This window comes from Monodelphis domestica, chromosome 3, assembly GCF_027887165.1.
Source record: "Monodelphis domestica isolate mMonDom1 chromosome 3, mMonDom1.pri, whole genome shotgun sequence".
NCBI lineage: Eukaryota > Metazoa > Chordata > Mammalia > Didelphimorphia > Didelphidae > Monodelphis > Monodelphis domestica.
Window position 1 is genome coordinate 74,096,739 of NC_077229.1, and position 20,639 is coordinate 74,117,377.

The window sequence follows — 20,639 nt, forward strand, 5'->3', positions numbered from 1 at the left end:
GTCTTCTTCCTCTGGGGACAGGAGGAAACAGAGTGCAGCCAGGCAGGGGCTGTCTCTGCTCTGGCTAAGACTCCCTGGATCCTCCTTGGGTCTTTTCCCTGTCAACAGAATCCATAGTGAGAATGTTATTTGAACAAGAGTGTTTCAGCAGCCACTACACCTGTTGGTCAGTTTCTACCAGCAGCAGTAACTGTTTGGGGACTTTGGAACTTGGCTTCTTCTTTCTTGACTAATCCACAAGCCCTGTAATTCTCAGAAGAAAAACCCAGCAGCCTGACCCCACTTCTCTGCAAATATTTCTTGGCAGTTACCTCTAGTGAAGTCTCTTGTTACTAAGATGTCATTGCCCTAACAAATTATTCTACAGAGCATGTTCTAGCACCTAACTGTCTGTATTATAGATAATTAAAGACAAATTCCACTCACCAAAACAAAGGAAAAGCCTGTTTTCAGATCCAGCAACCTGGGTCTTGCTCATTCTTTCTTTTACTGACTTGCAGATGGAGGTGATGTATGTGTTGGGGGAGCAGTGTGAAATTGGGTCTTGGCCTGGGGTCCTATTGGAGAAGAATGCTTTGGGCTTTGCTTGGACAGAGGCATGACTAATTAGGAAATCAGTTGTTCTTTTTATGAGCCATACCTTTCCCATTGCTAGAAAATGGTATCAGCATGTATAGTATAGGCCTTTGGGTCTTTGGACTCAGCAGTCCATAATAACAAGCTAAGTAGAGAGTTGTGGATGGGGCTCATCTCAGGGACTCTCAGCCTTTTTCCCATGAGGAGCTCTTGACCCAGTTCCAAGTGACCTGTTTCCCCTCATTCCTCACCTCCAGGTAATAACATGTACAGAACCATTTACTTATTGATGTTTGTGTGATCACTCTACTGTATGCATTTGAATTAAATCATTTGGATCTCCTTAAAATGGTCTTTCCTAATTTCCCCTCCCACTTAACCCTTACCCCAGCAAATTTCCTTCTTGATTTTTTTCTGTTTTCCTTAGGTCTCTTCTTGCTGTTTACTATTTCATTCTCCCACAATAACAAGCATTTTTATGAAACTACTGAATACTACCTGGTCAGAAAGTTGAGGTTTTCTTTTGGGGCAGCCATGGTGCCACTCAGTTATCTCTTTTTCAGTTAGTTGGCTGCCTTTTCCTTAGGAGTCATTGCCAAAGGGTTGGGCAAAGCTGTGTGCTATGATTAGCAGGTGGGTGCAGGGGCAGGGATACAGACCCATGGGCCTACCCAAAGTGGGGAGGAGGGTAGATGAATGGGCTCTCTGAATGTTTCGGTTCTTTGCATTTGCAGCGCAGCGGAATTCTTGGAGAGACCTTGGGAGCAGCTCCTGTCTCTTTGGTAAACGTGTATTGAGGCTGGTGCCAATACGTATTTGGGACTGGCTTGAGATTCCCTGAGCAGATACGTATTTGGACACTCCCTGTTCTCTCTTTCTTGGTATGCGCCTTATTTGGTTGACGCACCCTTACAGCTCCCAAAGAGTTGTTCTGGTCTGTCAAATGACAATGGATTTGCTCCACATCCCAATTTTGGAAAATGCATATTGTTTAGATGATAGACTCTTTGGACCCAATTGCAGTCTATCCCACACTCCCTGCTTCCTTGATGGACAGCAGCGGTTCTTTCTGAGCTGTTTAGCCCATGGTTTAATCAGACAGCATCTAAGCATGTGCACCATGTTGGCATGTTTTTCTTTAAAAAATAAATCTTGGGGAAGAACTACTTTTCTTGTAGTTAACCTGGGAAGAATACAACAGCAGTTACAGAGTGACAAGACAACTTCCCTCTTCTCTCTGAGGCTTTCTCCCATGTCCACTCCTCCCATGCCTTGATTTAATCTTATAATCTAGTTTGTCATGAACCACTGTGAAAAGTTTTCTGGATTCTGACCTTATAAGTCAAACCAGAGAGTATCTATCCTAATGGGAGCCCCTAAAAGGGAGCCGGAAAATTTCCCTATAGAGGCAGGGGCTTAGAGGATGGTGCATTGATAGTCCAGTTGCTCCCAAATTCTTCATGGTTCTGGATTATAAGACAGGGACATAAACACGATGGGAGAGAGTGCTCCTTTGGGATTCTCCTTTATTAAAAGTACAGAAGAGGTATGTTAGGAGGGATGTTGGTGTAGAGGGAAAGTCAGGTTGCTAAATATAAGATCAAGTCTACAGAGAAAGAACAAAGCCTTCATTTGTGATGGAAGACAGAAATCTAAAATCATTGTTAGGTTTTACAAAATGGGAGCAGTATTTTATTATTGAAATAGATTTTTGCCTACAATTTTTTAAAAAAGCACACACAGCCTGAAGTCAAACCAGGTGGCGGCATAGAGTAGATTTTTTTTTTATTCAGGCCTTGAATGAAAGTAGCAAATTTAGGATTGCCAGACAGGTGGAGACCAAGGTCTCTTCTGAAGTCTTTTCTTGGCATGGCAAGAGAGAGGGAGTATATTTCATGTCACCTGATAGCAAGGAGCAGTTTGAGAGAAGGCAGGAGCCATTGTGTGCCCATGTCCCTTGGGTAGATATTATGACAGTGACCATAAGACACCATCAAAAGAAGATCACACATCCAAGCTTGGAAAAATCCACTGGGATGAAAGCCAGTTATCAGTTGCCAGGATGCCAGCCCTGGGGGAAAAAATTAGGGGTTATCTATCTGGCAAACATCTGAGACCCTCTAGCCTTGGTCTGTTAGAGTTAGGGCACTGGGGACAGATTGAGGAACACCTTTAGCCCAGCTAAATTGAAACAAAGCCATTTTATAGATCCAAGAGAAAAAAAGTCAGCAAAATATATAGTTTAGAAAAGTAGGCCTTGAGCTTCCTCTGAAGAGCTTTGGACTTTACCCAGAGCCTGGGAGCTATAGATACCAGCTGACCACTCATAGTACAAAGAACCTTGTGCCTTGTCAGGAACTTGAGAATAAATACCATGGTCATGGGTGGGGAGGGAGGAAGAGAATAAAGGAAGAAGCTAGGACTAGAGAGAGAGAGAGAGAAAGAGAGAGAGAGAGAGAGAGAGAGAGAGAGAGAGAGAGAGAGAGAGAGAGAGAGAGAAGAGAGAGAGAGAGAGAGAGAGAGAGAGAGAGAGAGAAAGAGAGAGAGAGAGAGAGAGAAAGAGAGAGAGAGAGAGTCACAACTCACCAAGGAGTTCCCCTACCTGAAGGTGGTGAAGTCACCAGGGCCATGTTTGCATTTCTCTTTGTCCCTCTTGCTGTCAGCTCTAGGATAGTAATCTACAGCTGGCTCCATCTGGATGCACGCTGCCCTGTGCATGCTTCCTGCACCTGTTCTAGCCCAGCCCTGCCCTACCTTGCCCAGTCCTACCTTCTTTTCCCATCCTTTCTCATGCACCAGCTCTCAACAGATTGCTGGGCAACTTTCTATTTTTTTCTGTTTCTATTGTTTCAAGCCTTTTCAAAAGGTTTGGGGGCCTTAGAGGGCTGAAGAAATGATGACTGTGGAAGATCAAATCTCATCTGTTTTTCCTTCTTTCTGCTTGGGATGCATTCTGCTCTAGAGCCCTTTGGGTATCTCCTGAATTTGATCCAGACCAGAAAAGGCTGGACATAGCTTTTAGAGGGTGGGCTGGAAGAGGGGGAAGTAAGAAAGGACACTGGGAAGGGAAATTTAATTCCCTTCTTTAACCAAATAGGGTGGAGGGAGGCTTGCTCCTCTCTGGCTTCTGCAGCTGGTAACTGTTGTATGGGTTTCTCTTTCTCTGTTTCCTCGCTCCCCTTCCTTCCTCCCCAGACTCCTTTTCAGTCATCGGGCCTGGATACCAGCCGGACAACTCGGCATCATGGTCTAGTGGACAGAGTTTATCGGGACCGCAACCGCCTTGGGTCTCCTCACAGGCGCCCCTTGTCAGTGGATAAACATGGACGGCAGATATCCTTTACGTTGGAGGGTTGGGGGGCAAAGCAACTGCTATAGAATTTGACAGTGAAAGACTTGGAAAATTCCTTAGAATGTAGATTATCATATCTAGAAGAACCATATCTAGAATGTTGGAGAAAGAAGAGTCTTAGAGCATAGAATGTCAGAACTGGAAGCATGGGATATTAGTACTAAAAAGGCTTATAGAAATCATCCACAATGATCCCTTCATATTACACTTGGAGCACCTGAAGCCCAAAGAAAAGAGGACACTTAATGGTAGAAGAATAGACCCTTGAAAGAACTTGCTGTGAAGGTGTATGATCAGCTTTTTTTCTCTGCCTCTTTTTCTGGGCTGACTTCCCCTGACCAGGAGTTCCCCATCATTGCTGTAGTGTGAACAGCATTAAAGTCTGAGGTTCTTAGGATCCCCTTAAAGACCTGGGCCCGAAGACTGAGAAACCCTTTCTTTAGTGGCAGTTTGAGCTTGCAGCCAGTCAGGAGCAGCCAGAAGAGTTGGCCTCACCAGAGCTCCCCCACCCAGGTGACAGTGCCATCAGTCTTGAATTCAGAATTGGGGAGGAGGTTAAGACCCCTAGGAAGGAGTCAGCTCAACCCAGACTCCCTGCTGCCCCAGTCCCAGATTTCATGACCACATTCCCCTTGCCTGGAAAGGCTGCAGCCCACACATGTGTGTTCACAGGAGGAGAGTGCTGAGTGGTAGGCGGAACAGAGTTGTATCACCAGGGAAAACATATTGTAGTGGTGGATAGGGAGAAAGGGCCCAGAGCCAATTTGAGAGGGCCAGGAGGAAGATGCCTCAGAGTTAGAGCAGCTCCCACTGTTTCCCAGCCGGGTACAAATGATGCATATGCTTGGTTTGGGAGTAAGGGACCCAACACTAAGTCCATTGTCTTTTCTTGTCAATTCACCACTCTAAACTAAACCGATCCTGCAGAGGATTTTCTGTCCTTTTGGCTGAAAACAGATTAGATCAGACTGGGAAAACTAGAGTTGTCCCTCGGGATTGAACATGGGCTAAACATGAGCTATTTGGTTGTTTTCCCCTTAAATCATCAAATCACGTGGACAGCTGTCCATATGGGACCGTCTATCTGTCACCTCCATCAGATACAAGCTGGAGAAGGTTAGTGATACAAGTTGTGTATACTGGGGTCAGGTCTAGGCTCAGGGACCCACCATAATAATCATGGGTTCAGGGAGAGCCGTGTCTTATCTGTCAGTCACTATGTGGTTCTACTCTGAGTTTCTGATGATGTGCCATTTTAGCTGCCATTCATGGCCCTGGCATATGCATGCTTAATTTATTTTGTTTTGCCTGACTTAAAAAAGTCCCATTCTGACAGCTTTCAACTCTGAGTCTGTTTCATTGGGTCTTTTCTGAAGAATGTATTAGCAAGCTTCTTTTTGCTATTTTGGAGGGCTGCTGATGCACACCTTGTTTTGTGAGGATTCTGTGGAGTTGGATACAGTGAGCTTGATGTTATGATCCAGGAAGACGAACCTGAGACTGGTCATCATTGTGTTTCCATACAGATATTGTTGGACTTGGTTCCTAGTGTTTATTGGTACCATTTCATCTTCTGGGTATTTTATACATTTGGTTAAGGGGTGATGTTTTCCTTTAGCTAAAATTGAGATACAAGGAGACTTGTCAGCCATACTGAGAACTCTAAAAGGGGGTCATAAAAAGAGAGTGTGTGTGTGTGTGTGTGTGTGTGTGTGTGTGTACACAGACAGACATTTATTAGTCCCCTTCTTTTACACCCCCTCCCTGCCCCAGTTCTGGTGTTTTCTTTAAGGTATAGATAGACATATCTGTAATATTGACTTGCAGGAAATTACAACCAAGGGTGGATTGGGAGAAAATCTCCTTAGGGCTTCACCAGAGGAAAGGGCCCCAGCAATTGAGTCAAGCAGCTATGTCACCTGATTCAATTTAGCAAACATTAATTAAACATGTTATGTTCAAGGCCTCATACTAGGTATTAGGGAGACAATGATGGAACCCCCCCAAAACTTACATTCTACTTGGAGGGGAAGTAAGCAATATGTCCAAAGATAAGGAGAATACAAGGTAGGGTGAGATTTGTGGGGAAAGAGGTCAGACAAAATGTACTAATAAATTAAGGAGGGAAAAAATATTTTCACTTGGGATGGTGCCTCAATTCTGTACAATATAACGCTAATTTATCCAGCTACTATGTTCTAAACACTGTTCTAAGTGTTGAGAATTACAGAATAAAAATATAACAGTCTTTGGCCTTGTGGTCTGCTAGGAGTAGAGGCAGATAGGATGATGCAGCATTTAAATTGTTAAGTATGTGCAGGATCTTTTAAGAAGGGATCGAGTACTGAGGATCAGCTTCCAGAAGAAGGTAGCATGTGAGAACAGTGAAAGTGGTTTCTGAGCTGAACCTGCATGAAGGGAAGGGCAGAGAGAGAGAGCAAAGAAAGCATCCTAAGCATCAGGAGGAAAATGAAACAAGGCATAAAGGTAGGGAAGGGATTGGAGGGATTTTGTGGAGTGTTCTCCTGTTTGATTTGGGTCTCCTTTGAATCTAAACTCTCCTCTTAATAATAATGAACATTTATATAGCACCTACCCTAGACTGTGCCTTGTGCTAAGAACATTACAAATATTAATCTTCTATCCACACAAATGCCAAAGTTGTATTCCTAAAACAGAAATTTTATCACTTCATTACTCAGAAAGCTCCAGTGGCTTCCTATTGCCTATGAGATAAAATATAAACTCTGTTGTTTGACTTCATAGTCTGGCTCCTATCTATCTTTCTAGGCTGAGCCATTTAGCCATTAAACATTTGGGGGGGGGCAGCTAGGTGACTCAGTGGATTAAGAGCCAGGCCTGGAAACAGGAGGCCCTGGGTTCAAATGTGGCCTCAGGCATCTCCCAGCTTTGTGACCCTGAACAACTCACTTAACCCCAGTTACTGTTCTTCTTACTATTCTTCTGTCTTAGAACGGATATTAAGTATCCGTTCTAAGACAGAAGGTAAGGGTTAAAACATTTTTTTTTAATTAAGAGTCTACTATGTGCTGAGCACTCTGCTAAGCCATGGGGATGCAAAGAAAGGCAGACCCTGCTCTCAAGGAGCTCCCAGTCTGATGGGGGAAGACAACATGCAGATAGTTGTGTAAGATGTAGATAGGGTCTGTGTCTTTTGTAATATAGAATCAGTCTTACATAATCAGGAGAAGAAAGGCACTAGAATGAAGATGGGCAGGGAAAGGCTTCATGAAAAAGGAAGAATTTAACTGAGATCTGAAGGAAACCAGAGAGGTCAGGAGGCAGTAATGAAGAGGGAGAACATTCTGGGCATGGGGTCAGCCAGAGCAAATTTCCAGAGCTGCGAGATGGAGGCTCTAGGGGAAGTAACAGCCAGGAGGCCAGTGTCACTGGGTTACTGAGCCCATAGAAGTAGGAGAAAGTTGTATGAAGACTGGATGGGAAGAAAAGGGCCAAGCTGGGAAGGTCTTTGACTGCCAGTTAAAGCACTTTATATTTGATCCTCTAGGGAATAGGGAAAGGCACTAGAATTTATTGAATAGGAAAATGATATAGTCAGACCTATATGCATTAGGAAGATTAACTTGACAGCTGAGTGGAGGATGAATTGGAATGGGGAGAGACTTGGGATAGGCAGGTGAAAGGGCAGGCTAGGGGCAGTGTCAGAGGTTGGATGGGGGCAAATGCAAGAGATGTTATGAAGGGGAAAATGACAGGATCCAACTACTGGCTAAATATAGGGAGAGGATGTGAAAAGGATAGGTGACCTTCCCCACCTGGGAAGGATGGAGGTGCCCATGACAATGTTGAAGAGGAAGTTCCAGAGGGGAAAGGATTTGGGGGAAGAGGAGTTAATGAAGTCAGTTTTGGACTTACTGAATTGAAGATGTTTATGGGACACCTCAGTTTGGCCTGTCCAGAGGATGGTGGAAGATGTGAGACTAGAGCTTGATAAATAATCTGAGAATCATCAGCATAGAAAGAATCATTAATTCCATAGAAGCTGATGAGATCATCAGGGAAAGTAGTATAAAGAGAGGAGAAAACAGGTCCCAGGACAGAGCCCACTTTAGTGGGTGATGTTAAATTGGACTCCCCTGCATATTCACCATTCCAGCCAACTGACCTACTTGTTATTCTCTGTATAGAACATATTGTCTCTCTCCCCTTACATGTTCAGTGGGACATATATGTGATGTTTTTCTTCCTCATCTTTGCTTCTTAGCATTTCCAGCTTCCTTCAGGGCTCTGATCCAGTCCCTCTCTCCAGTGGGACACTTTTCTGGATTCTTCCAGGTGTTGGTTCTTTCCTCTCCAAGAATTTTTCTTGTTTATATTTTGCATTTACTTAAGTGTGAATGTGTTTTTTCTCCACAGTAGAATATAAGCTTCTGGAGGACAGGAACTATTGTATCTCAGTTGAGTGTTGGGCATGTTTTAATAAATGCTTGTTGAATGGCATTGAAGTCTGGCCTTGGTATTTGTACTTTGGTTCTGTTCGGTAGGTTTCAATGGGGTTGGGGTTGGCAGAGCAGGGAAGGAAGTGGGGGGACAGACAGCAGGACAAATATCCCTTTTGAAGTTGAAGAAGCTAACAGTCTGTCTCATCTCCTGCCAGGACCAATTCTGACTCTGCCTTACACCAGAGCACCATGACACCCACTCAACAAGACTCCTTTGCAGGGGGCTCCCAAGACATCCAGCAGAAAAGAGGTAACTGATGGTCAACAGAGGGCCCTTTGCAGGAGTCCAGGAAGCCCTCTTGGTTTCTTAGCTCTGAAACCTGAGGTACCTGCAGTTATTAGCTTACTGGGCAGGCAGTTGGGTTATTAAGGAAGAAATGTTTCACAATGTATATGTAAATAGAAGGGTTGGTTTTTTTCAAATCAAAGGATGGACAAGAACCCTATTCTGTTGGGGAATTTTTTTCATACAGTTTTACTCTTATGTCTCAGAAAAGGGAGAGAATTATAAGAAGAGAAACTTTCAATATAGAAACAAGACATTTTGTAATACTTTGCAGTGATGAAGATGGGTACCTTGGAAAGCAGCAAGGTAAAATAGAATTCTGGACTTGAGATCAGAAGACCAAAGTTCAAGTTCTGACTTCCAGAGTTATTAGCTGTGTGACTCTGGGCAAGTCTTGTTGCCTCCCCTGAACCTCATTTATCTTGTCTATAAAATGGGCATAATAATGCCATTTGTATCATTTGCTTCCCATGGCTTTTGTCACCAAAGTGCTTCATTAGCTTTAGAACACTCTACAAATGTGAACTCTTGTTACTACTCACTTGTAGGGTTTCATATTCATCTGTGGAATGTTTCTTCTCCCAGCACAGACTTGAGTCCCTCTGCCTTAGCGGATGGGATTCATTTGGTATAATTCTCTTTGAAATGACATGTGGTGATTCTTAGAGAATACCCAGCTTGTTTCTAGACTAATACTCGGTGCTTTTCCTGCTCTATGGGGTCTTGTAGAGCTTGGGCTTTAAGTGGAATAGTCCATAGTGAATTCCACACCACAATGAGCTATCAGAGGAGGACTTCTGGGAAGGTGGTGATTGTTCTGACTCATGATTATTACTGTTAATATTTCATTTGCATGTGAGGTTCAAATAGAAATTGACCTTGGATAAGTTACTGTCCTACTATTGTTCCTTTATGTTCAGTGTTCTACAAACTTCTGAATAGATGCAAAAATACCTGCTTTTTGTAGTTGAATAAAAGTATGCAGATAGAAGATTATTCTCTGTAGGCTTACCAAAAGGACTGTGGGTGTTATAGCACCTCCACAGAGCATTATGATCTCTGTAAATCTCTCTTCTTTGAAAGCTTCTTGTTCTATGTAAGCTGAAGATTTCATATTGAGGATGATATAGGTATTAAAATGTTAAGTGTTTATCAGTCAGTGCCATGTGTGAGTGATTAGGGGTAACAGTTCTGTCTGTGGTCATGATCTGGGTCTGGCAGAAGTTGTTGGTCAAAACCTTTAGGATTTTTTGAGGTCTCTGTTTGCAATCATCTATCAGACCATGAAAGGGAGTGAGTTTCTGATGTATAAGCCTAGCCACCAGTCCATGTCTTGTTAGCTATTTGGCAGGTGCTAAATTTTAAAGGCATTATTGTCATCATTATTATTATATCCTTTTTATGTTGGCATTATTTTATCACCTTCTTTATGTTGGCAGATGCTATTAACCAGTGATTTTCTTTGACTTGCTTCACCAGAGTAAGATGGAATGATAGACTATTATAAGTTGGTTGAAAACCCACGTATTTCTAAAATTTTATTGATGCCCCCTTTTCCCTATTCATTTCTGGATTTGCTCCTTCTCCCTTCCATCTAATAAAGAAAAACTAAATTTTTCAAAAAGTTAAACAAAATCATCCACCACAATGAGTAAATCTGACAATATGTGTAGTATTCCACATCCATAGTCTCCCACTTCCCCTGAAAGGAAGGAAGTGTAGTTGTCTGTTCTTTTGAGCGAAGATTAATTATTATATTTATTACATTCTATTTCATTTTAGTTTTCTTTCTTTTTTTAAAAAACACTATTACATCATCCTGTCAGCTAATATCTATTGAATTAGAGGCAGCTAGTGTTAAAGAGGCAAGCATGCAAGACAGAAAGCTGATGAATTACACTAGGTGGCTCATGGAATAAAACAGTGGGTCTAGAGTCAAGAAGACCTGAATTCAAATTTGACCTTACTAGCTCTATGATCCTGGGCAAATTGCTTCACTTTGCCTTAGATAAATGGAGATAATAATAGCACTTATATCCTGGCATTGTTTTGAAGATAAAATGTGTATTTGTAAAATACTTAGCACAGTATCTGGCACTTAGTAAGTGCTATCTAAATATTTTTTTCCTCAGTCTCCTCTGACTGTCCATCATGTGCCAGTCAGTCAGCAAACATTGATTAAGTCCCTACTGTGTGCCAGGCATACTTCTGAGGTCTGGGGATACAAAGAGACTTTCTCTCCTCTAAAGGAGCTCTCAGTGTAATGGGGGAGCCAGTATGCAGACAACTATGTATGTAGAGCAAATTGGAGATAATTATCAGAGGAAGATAACTAACATTTAGGGGAATTGTGAAAGGCTTCCTGTAGAAGGTGGGGTTTTATCTGAGGCTTGAATACTGTGCTAGATGCTGAGTATATAAAATCCTATATGGAACAATACCTGATCTCTAGAAGTCTCTGTTCTATAGGGGGAAACAGTGTATATATGTATGTGCATATATATATATATATAGAGACAAGAACATGTCAGAATATAAGGTAATCTCAAGAGGGAATGACACTAGCATTAGGAGAGGCCTCATGGAGAAGGTGGCCTATGCCTGAACCTGGAAGGAACTAGACTGCCAGAGGTCATCATACCCTGACCAGTTGACAAGGTCACAGTCTGAGGAAGGAAGGTCAGCAAAGCAGACCCCAGAATGAGGGCCCCCTGCTGATCCCCCTTTGTGACTTCTTTCCCCAAATTTTCCCCACTAATGGACTTGTTATAATTATTATTCTCTCTCCAATACAGGAGAAATAACATGAGAGAAAATAGTTATAGGATCAATAAATATATACCCTACTTTAAGCCCCCTAGGTTATTACCCCCAAAAGATTGCAATTTTAGAATAAAAGCCCAAAGATTAGTGCCCATGACCTCTCCTTTCTCAAGCACAAGATACGCTTCAAGTCCCTATAATAAATGCTATAATGAATCTTGTCCTACAGTTGCCACACTCAAATGAATTTGTTGGAACAGAAGACAAGCAGCATCGTTAGACACTTCAAAGTAACACAAGAAAAACAGAACTTGTAAATTGAGGAAAACCCCAAAATTGGTCTGCCTAAAGTCCTCACACCTAGATACGAATATGTTTTGTTGTTCCTCTCGCAAGCAATTATGATGGATAGTGAAAGCTGACCAAAAGCACAATAATCCTCTCAGCAGGTTAAGGGGTACTAATCTACAAATGGCTTTATTAACATTAATCATATCTATCTATGAGTGTTGTAGATCTATCACAGAGTGTTGTAGAAACCTAGTAAATGATCATCGAATTCTTTGCTATAGTAACATCACAAGAGTGTTGGTTAGGTGATTTGATAATATCCAACCAAACTGAAGAATGTCACATACATAGAGAATTGATTATGTGTGTGTACCAAAAAACATATATAATAAACGTACCACGAAACTATGGCAGAGCATTGTATGTGATGCCTGCATACATGGGCTGAATGCACAGTGTGTCTCATCTCATTTATCCGACTGTGACGTCACACTTGGGCAGACAACCCTGGGTCCTCAGAGAGGCCGCTGGATGGACTCTGTACTAGGCGTTTCAGGCCTGGGGGCCAGCCAGCCTGTGCAAAGACACAAAGACAGGAGATGGATTGACCTGTGTGAGGATTGGCACAAAGGCTGGAGTGATGGGGAGCAATGTGTAGTAAGTCTGGTAAGGTAGATTCAGGCCAGCTTGTGGAGTTAGTTGAGCAAAGGATTAATGTGGTCAGAGCTCTGATTTAAGGAATCCCTTTGGCAGCTGTGTGGAGATCGGTTTGGATAGAGAGGGGCTTCAGGCAGGCAGGCAGAGCCACTGGTGGGCTATTGCAGGAGTGAGAAGTCCAGGACCTGGACCAGGGTGGCAGCAGTTTTTGGGGACTGAGTGTGGGTTTGGGGACAAATATGAGTCTATTTTGGATATGCTAAGTTTGAGATAACTACTATGTATCCAGTTTGAAATGTTCAGTAGGCATTTGGTGATGTGGGCGGGGAGCTGGGGAAAGAGATGGCAGCTTGGATGTATTGATCAGAGGTCATCTGCATAGAGACAATAATTGGAACTGTGGGATCTGATAAGGTTACCCAGAGAGAAAAAAAAAGAAAAAAAGAAAAAAGGTTACCCAGAGAGAGGAGAGAAGAGAGCCTAGGACAGAGCCTTGAAATACTCCCACAGTCAGGGGCTGGGATAGGGATGATGATGATGATGATCCCACAAAGGAGATTTCAAAGAATTAGTCAGGGAGGAGGAAATCCAAGAAGGGGCTGCAAAAACCCAGAGAAGAGAAGGTGTCTAGAAGGGAATCAGCTGTATCCCAGACTGCAGGGAGGTCAAGAAGGAAGAATATTGAGAAAAAGGCCATTAGATTGGCAATTCAGTCCTAACTTTGGAGAGAGCAACATCATAAGCATTGCAGTTTCATATACAATTCTCCTATTCTACATCATATAGGAGATGCTAATTTTACTTGGTGTTTGTCAAGTTCAGAATTTTAAAAAGGGGAAATCTTTCTAAAACTTTGGAGAGAGCAATTTCAGCTGATTGATGAGATTGGAAGCTAAAATGCAAAGGGGAGAAAATGGACGCTATGAGTAGAGGCAGCTTTTCTCATGAGTTTGGCTGTGACAGGATAGAGGGCGTAGGAGGGATGTAGGATGTTAGCTTGAGGGGATGATGGGTCTCAGTGAATATGCTTTTCAGGATAATGAAGACTTGTCTGTAGGCAGCAAAGGAGGAACCAGTAGATGGGAAGAGATTATGAGGGCCATTCAAGCCTTCCTAGGCTTCTCTGAATTCTTTCACCTGAATGTCCTTCATTTATTACAGGAAAATAATATTCTGTTATACTCATGGGGGCACATTTTGTTGAATCATTCCCCAAATCAATAGGCCCTGTTGTGTTTCTCATTTAAGGAAGGAAGGGAAGAAAGAAGGAAGGAAGGAAGGAAAGAAAGAAATGAAAGAAATGAAAGAAACAAGCATTTATTAAGCCCCTACTATGAATTATGTTAAGTGGCTTTACAGTTAATTATCTCATTTGATCCTCACAATAATCCTGGGAGGTAGGTGTTATTGTGACCCACATTTACATTTGAGCAGACAGAGGTAAAATGACTTACCTATGGTCACACAGTAAGTGTTATAGGTGAGATTCGAACTCAGATGTTCTTGACTCCGAGACCAATGCTGTACCCACTGTATGCACCTATTTGTCTTTACTACAAAAAGTGCTGCTGTGAATATTTTGGTACTTGTGGGGCTTTTTTTGTACTTCTGACTTCCTTGAGAATCTGCTATGTCCAAGTAGTAAACAATTTAGTGACTTTTCTCACCCAATTCTACACTGCTTTCTAGATATCATCAGTGAATCAGTGCGTGGGACTTGTTACAGCCCTTCCAGGATGGACTGGTTCTGTTTTGTCTCTTTTTTTTTTACAGTTTGATCCAAACTTCCTATTTTATAAATGAAGAAATCTGGGACTAGACAGGTTTAGGTGACTCATCTAAGGTCATGTAGCTGGGAATGAACTGAAGCCAGCTCTTAATTCAGGTCTTCAGAGACTCTTGAGTCCATTTCCTTTGCTGCTATATAATGCCCTGCTTCTAAGATACTGTCATACTGGAAGTATTCATCTCATTCCTTAGCAGCCATTTCTAGGCTCCTCTCCTTCTGTTGTTTCTACACAGAATGAGCCTGCCAGGAGTAGGAGGTTCTCAGCAGGAGGGGGCTAGAAGTAGCCCCCTCCCTCTTCATGAAAGGAAGCAGCTAGGGTTGTAGCCAACATCATATTTCAACAGGTAGGAATTTACCTTTTACTGCCATTCCCTCTTCTCATCACACTTGCCTGGGGACAAGAGGGTTTTTTTCCCTTGCTAACCTTTCTGGCATCAGGGTCAGTTCCATGGATTTGAAAGGTAAATAGCACATCTGGTCCACCAGATGTTCGGCATCCTTACTGGGTCAGAGTTGGTTAAACAGAGAATAAAGCATATACAGACCTTGCAGAGTCAAAGACTTAACATTTTCCAGCTCTTTTGATGCACATTGGTTTCTGTGTTTTTTTGGTACCAAATCCTTTTATAGAATTTTTTTCTTGCCCAAAGGAATTATTGTTGTTTCAGTAATTGCCATATATCCATAATCTGAATTAGAACAGTATCTGGTGCTATAGGTAAAATTCTTAAATAATGCAGTTTCTTAAGAGGTTTTGTCTCATAATCCTTCTTTTTTCTCCCTTCCCCCACTACTCTACCTCCAGTCTTATTATTGACAGTTCCAGGAATGGAGGAAACCACCTCTGAGACAGACAAAAACCTCTCTAAACAAGTGTGGGACTCAAAAAAGGTAAGAATTTACAGCAAATTGGGAAACCGAGCTTTCTTTAAAGCACAAAGCCTCTATGCTATAGAAGAAAGCTAGAAATGCCACTGGGTAGAACAAGACCTCTTAACCTGAGGTCCTCTGAGTGTTCTCTGCATAAATGCCAAGCAAACCATGAACCCAAATGGAAGAAAAATACATTTTTTGTTTTACTAGTATTATTTCTTTTTGTTATCTTCTGTACTTTATTTTCTGCATTTAAAAACATGACTCAGAGTAAGGCTCCCTAGATTTCATCAGACTACTGGCCTAGGGGTTCAGGGCACACAAAGAAATTATAAGCCCCTGGACCAGAACAACATCCAAAGGGCTCAGAAGCAAAAAAAAAAGCTATTGGGCAGAGCTATCCAATAGTGGAAGAGGCAGCTTGAGAAATAGTACGTTCCTTGTCTTGGTGGTTGTACATACAGAAGCTGGACAGTCTCTTGTCAAAGATGTCATAGGGAGGGTTGCTGGATAAAATGAGAGTTCCCTAAGAGACCTCTATAGTGGTTTTATCCAGTAGATAATACTGTTGAATGGGGATATGCCCCCTCCTCATTACCCTGACTCTAATGTTGGATGAGGAGAAAGATAACAGGTTTGGTTTTTTAGAGAGAGTGAGGTCTTAAAGGATGGGCAGGATTTGGATAAGAAGAAAAGAAAAGAAAAGAAAAGAAAAGAAAAAGAAAAGAAAAGAAAAGAAAAGAAAAGAAAAGAAAAAGGCCCTAAGGAAAATGTTGGCAGTTTATTGTTGTGCCATGCTGTGCTTTTCAGGTCCAGAGGCCAGGGTAGAGCTAGGTGCCTAGAGTGTATTCTGAGAAATACTTGATGATTATTTCAGGGTTGAGGTGGAACTAGCTGGCCTCATTCTGAGGCTCTGAGTTGTAATCATGATGAGCTGGTGCTTTAGACCTTAGACAAGATACTTCACTTAGATGAGCCTCAGAGATTTCCTCATCCATCAGATATGGGGCTCATATTGAATGATCTCTAATGCTGAAGCCCCGATTTCCTTCCCAGGAATATAGGGAAGGAAGGGGGCCATATCAGCTTCCAGTTTGAGTAAATGCATTAGAATATTCTGAACAGCTCAGGTTAGAAGGACCAGCCAACGAGGGTGTTCACAAACTTCAGTGTGAATGCTCTTGGAGAGGAGGTTGATAGGAAAGTGAATGTGTCTCAGGACAGAGTGAGCCAAGAAGGACAAATAGAACTTTGCCTAGGTCCAGACTAGTTTAACCACTTCTTAAGAGCAGTCTTTAAAGTTTGCTAGTCTCAAATGGGCTCATTGTTTTGTTCATTCTGCATTCAAATAATTGCCCAATCATACCATCAGCAAGCATTTATTGAGGGAGAGCTTACCATATGCCAGGCACTGTGCTGGGCACACAGAGTCAGAAATGGACCAGTCCCTGCCCTTAAGGACCATATGTTCAATAGAGGGAGGAAACACAGACATCTACAAGTATATACAAAATAAATAAATTCAAAACAAGTAGAGGGGAATTTGAAGGCGAGCCATTGGCATCCAGAGAAATCAAGGAAAGACCCACATAAGAGGTATTCTCTGAGCTCAGCTTTGAGGGAAACTATAGATTCTCAGAGATGGGAGGAGGGAGAACAGTCCAGATGTGTGAGACAGCCTGGGCAGAAGTGGGGAGGTGGGAAATAAAAGCCCCTGGGTAAGGAGCAAAAGAGCTCCATTTTGACTGAACTGCAGCACATGGGAGACAGAATATGTTGTAAGACTGGAAAGGTGACTGTAACCAGATTGTGAAAAGTCTTGAATGGTAAATAGAGACATTTTGTCCTAGAGGTAATGGAGACCCTTGGGATTTAGTGAGCAGGGGAGTGTCATGGCATCTTGTTGCTTAGAGGTCACTTTGGCAGGTGTGTAGAGGAGTAATCAGAGAACAGAGGTGCCACAGACAGATCACAAAAAGTAACCCATAGGAGAGCTGCTTTTGCAGGTTGAGTCGGCAAAACCTGGCAGCTGATGGACCATGTAAGACACACAGAAAGACAAGGGAGACTCACAGAATACCAACCAAGGTGATCAAAAGGATGATGATACCTTCTGAAAAGGAAGGTTTGGACAAATGATGGCTTTGGGTACAGGGGCAGAAGATGATGATGAATTCATCTCTGGACACATGTTCAGTTTACAGTACCTCCAGGGCATCCAGTTTGCCGTGCCAACAAACAGCTGATGATGTGTCAGGAGACATATAGGTCTGGAGATGAGAGTGGAACTCATGAGAGCCAATAAGATCACCAAAGGAGTGTATAGAGTGGAAAAGAGGACCTGGAACAGAACCTTTCTATTTATCCATGATTAAAGGATAGGCTGGAGGTGATAGTCTAGCAAAGGAGAATGAGAATGAGGAGGAATTAAACCAGGAGGATATAAACCAGGAAAGAGGTCCTTCCAACTGCAGGTGTGGCTCTCTATCCATTGAACCACCTAGCTGCCCATGGTTAGCAATTTCAAAGACTGCAAAGAGATCAAGAAGAACGAGAAATCAGAAGAGGCCATTGGATTTGGCAATTAGATCACTGGTTACTTTGAAGAGAGCAGCTTCAGAAGCCAGACTTAAGAGGGTCTAGAGGAGAGGGATAGGAGGGGAATTGTCAATAGCATTTCCTATAATTTTGTCTCTGAAGGAGTCTCTGAAGGAGGGATACACAAGGTAGTATCCCTTAAGGAGTTTTCAGAATAGGTGAGGTATCTGCATGCTTGTAGGCTGGGGAAAATAAACACAAATTAGGGAAAAATTGGAGACAGAGACAGAGAGAAAGGAGAGGGGGATAGAGAGAGACAGAGACAGAGAGAGAGAGCACAAAAAGAGATGATGGTGGGGCATTCTGCTAGGTATGTCACTCAATATCTCTGTTATTGTAGACTTGTCTGAAGACTGCTTAACTAACACTATACCTAACAGTGTAGGCACCTAACTGATAGTTCATTAGTTGATCCCCACCTCCATTCTACCACCCACCCCCATAGAAAAGGGATCATGACTTTTCTGAATCCCTTAGCACAGAGCCTCGAATGCAGGAGGCATGTCAGAAATATTCAGCTGAACATTGAATTGTTTTAGGAGCAATTCCTTGAGGAAAACATCAACCCCAAAGAACAGCAGGGAGCCAAGGTATGCTCATCAGGGACCAGCTGTGTTGGAGCTCAGACCACCACATGACTTCAATGTAAAAAACATGGGCTCCATTTCTCAGCTTTGCTATAGAAATCAATTCAGACAACCTATTGTGGCTTTCTGTCTGTTTTTGCTGTTTTGTTTTTTTAAAGCTTGAGGCGTTTGAGTGGTACTAGAAATATCAACTATTATTAACACAGCTCTGGCCTACAAGAACATCTTCTCAAGTGTTTCGGGGAAGAGGCTGGTTTTTCAGATGAACTCTTCACAAGGATTTCTGGTTACTTCTAGAAGAGCTGTTTCTGAGTTAGGACTGTTTTTCAAAGGTGCCTGTCATTGTTCAGCAGTGCTCGGCACCAGTACCACAGCAGCCTCCGGCATCACTAACAGAGATAGCATTCAAGCATTTCCTCTGAGGCTTGGGAGCCCAGGGCTCCTCCTGCAAGGCATTAGTGCCCAGGCTTCCTCCTTCAACTTCAGGCCATTTCTGCTGACTCAGGAGGGATCACTGCTCAGTGGGATGGGCTTGTCGTGAGATCTAAGCCACCACCATCCAGACTGTGGTTTACAGCACTGAAAGGCAGCCTGACATAGGGGGAAAGATACCACCTTCTCAAGACCTAGGTGTGTCCCCGAGCTCTTTTCCTTTCTTTCTCAATGCCTTCCTCTCTTCCCCAACCCTTAAACTCAGGGATATTAGTTTAGATGTTGCTGCCTCAACAGACACCTTGGCTTCCTAGCTCATCAACCTTCTTAAATTCTATAGCCTTTACCTTCACTTTACCCAGACACACACAGATGGTTACACTCTCGTTTTCATTATCACCCTACAGCTGCTCATACTCTGTCTAGAACTCTGAAATACTTTTCTCCATCCTTAGTGCCTAGCCTCCCATCACACTGCTCATTGACCTCACTCCTCCTAAACTTTTCTTTATCCTTCTGGTGATCTTCAGTCACTCCCCCCTTCCCTCCCTTTCTGATTGGTCAGCTCTGCTCTGGCTTCCCTTTCCAGTATTAACCCATTGAGTTTCACACTGTCTTCTAACCCTCAAAGCCCTGCCCACCTTATCCTTGTAGCAGTTGTACCTTTCCAAACTGCAGCCCTGGTTACTCACCAGCATTTGCCTTCTCATTTCTTCTCCTGTGCTGCAAAACCAAAAGCAGAGTGGTGTCTCCCAGTGGTGTCATCTCAGTCCACTACAGATCTATGCTTCTGTGTGTTGAGTCAGAGGCCTTGGGTCCAGTCCTGTTGCTTATCCGCTGTGGGGCTACATTACTGGGACTCTGTGGATCTCATTTTCCTCACAGACAGAGTGAAGATGTTGGATTAGATGACCTCTAGGGTCCCTTTCTGCTCTTAAATCCACTGTGTCTGTAAGAATGAGTTAACCTCTACTGGACCTTCACTATTGCAGGCCAGTCTTTTTACTCTTCTTTCATCAACTCTGTCACACTCTCTAAGGCATCTGTTCAAAATCTTATTTTCTTTTCTCAAGCCCCTCACACCACCCCCTCATTTTCAGCAAAGGACCATATCCAGAAAATAGAAGCCGTCTGTCCCAAGTTTCCTTTTCTCTTCAGTTCTACACCTCAAATCTCTTCAATAGCATCCCTATTTCTCTTCTTTTGCTTTAGGCCCAAAGGAGAAAGTGGCCATGCTCCCTATGCCCTTAATTCCATCTTCTCCCTTCTCCTCCAGGAGTTGGCCCCTTCTGTTAGCCTGAATTTCTTTCTAACCTTCAGACTCTGTCATCTGATGAATCCTTCTCTGATATCTAAAACTACTTCCAGATATCCCCCATCCTTAAAACAGCCTCCGGGGGCTGCTGGATGGCTCTCAGAGAGCCAGGCACAGAGACCTGAGGTCCTGGGTTCAAATCAGGCCTCAGATACTTCCTAGCTGTGTGACCCTGGGCAAGTCACTTAATTGCCACTGCCTAGCCTTTTGCCTTAGAACCAATATACAGTATTGAGTCTAAGAGGGAAGATAAGGGTTTAAAAACAAACAAAGAAACAAAAATAAACAGCCTCTACTTGTCCCTACCTTCCCCTCAATTGATTATCCTGTATCTTTGTTTTCTTTCTTGACCAGATTCCTAAAAAAAACTCCCTATACTTGGGCCTTTACTTCCTCACTTCCCACTTACTTCTCAGCCCCTTGCAATCTGGCTTCTAAGTCTATCTCTACTGAGAATGTTACCTCCCAGGGTCACCAGCCATGTCCTACCTTTTAACTCCAATGCCCTTTTTGCATTCATCCTTCTTACTTCTTGGCTGTGTTTGACCCCATTGACAACCCTCTTTCTGGGTATACTCTCTTCTCTTCCTTTAGTTTTCTTGACACCATACTCTCCTGTTTCTCCTCCTCTTATAA

The 20,639-nt window shown here is 42.8% G+C and overlaps 1 protein-coding gene across 9 annotated transcripts in view; it reads left to right on the plus strand.

Annotated features, from left to right (window-relative positions):
- CRTC1 (CREB regulated transcription coactivator 1) overlaps positions 1–20,639 on the plus strand; it is a 138,031-nt gene that overhangs the window by 80,576 nt on the left and 36,816 nt on the right. For 5 of the 9 annotated variants that reach the window (XM_007489256.3, XM_007489258.3, XM_007489259.3 and 2 more), the window contains exons 3-7: positions 1,311–1,358; positions 3,772–3,909; positions 4,983–5,044; positions 8,568–8,662; positions 15,004–15,089. In XM_007489256.3, coding sequence (XP_007489318.1) covers positions 1,311–1,358; positions 3,772–3,909; positions 4,983–5,044; positions 8,568–8,662; positions 15,004–15,089 — 429 coding nt within the window. The remainder of the gene's footprint in view (positions 1–1,310; positions 1,359–3,771; positions 3,910–4,982; positions 5,045–8,567; positions 8,663–15,003; positions 15,090–20,639) is intronic. The other 4 variants (XM_007489257.3, XM_056822151.1, XM_056822153.1 and 1 more) reach the window with 1 other exon arrangement.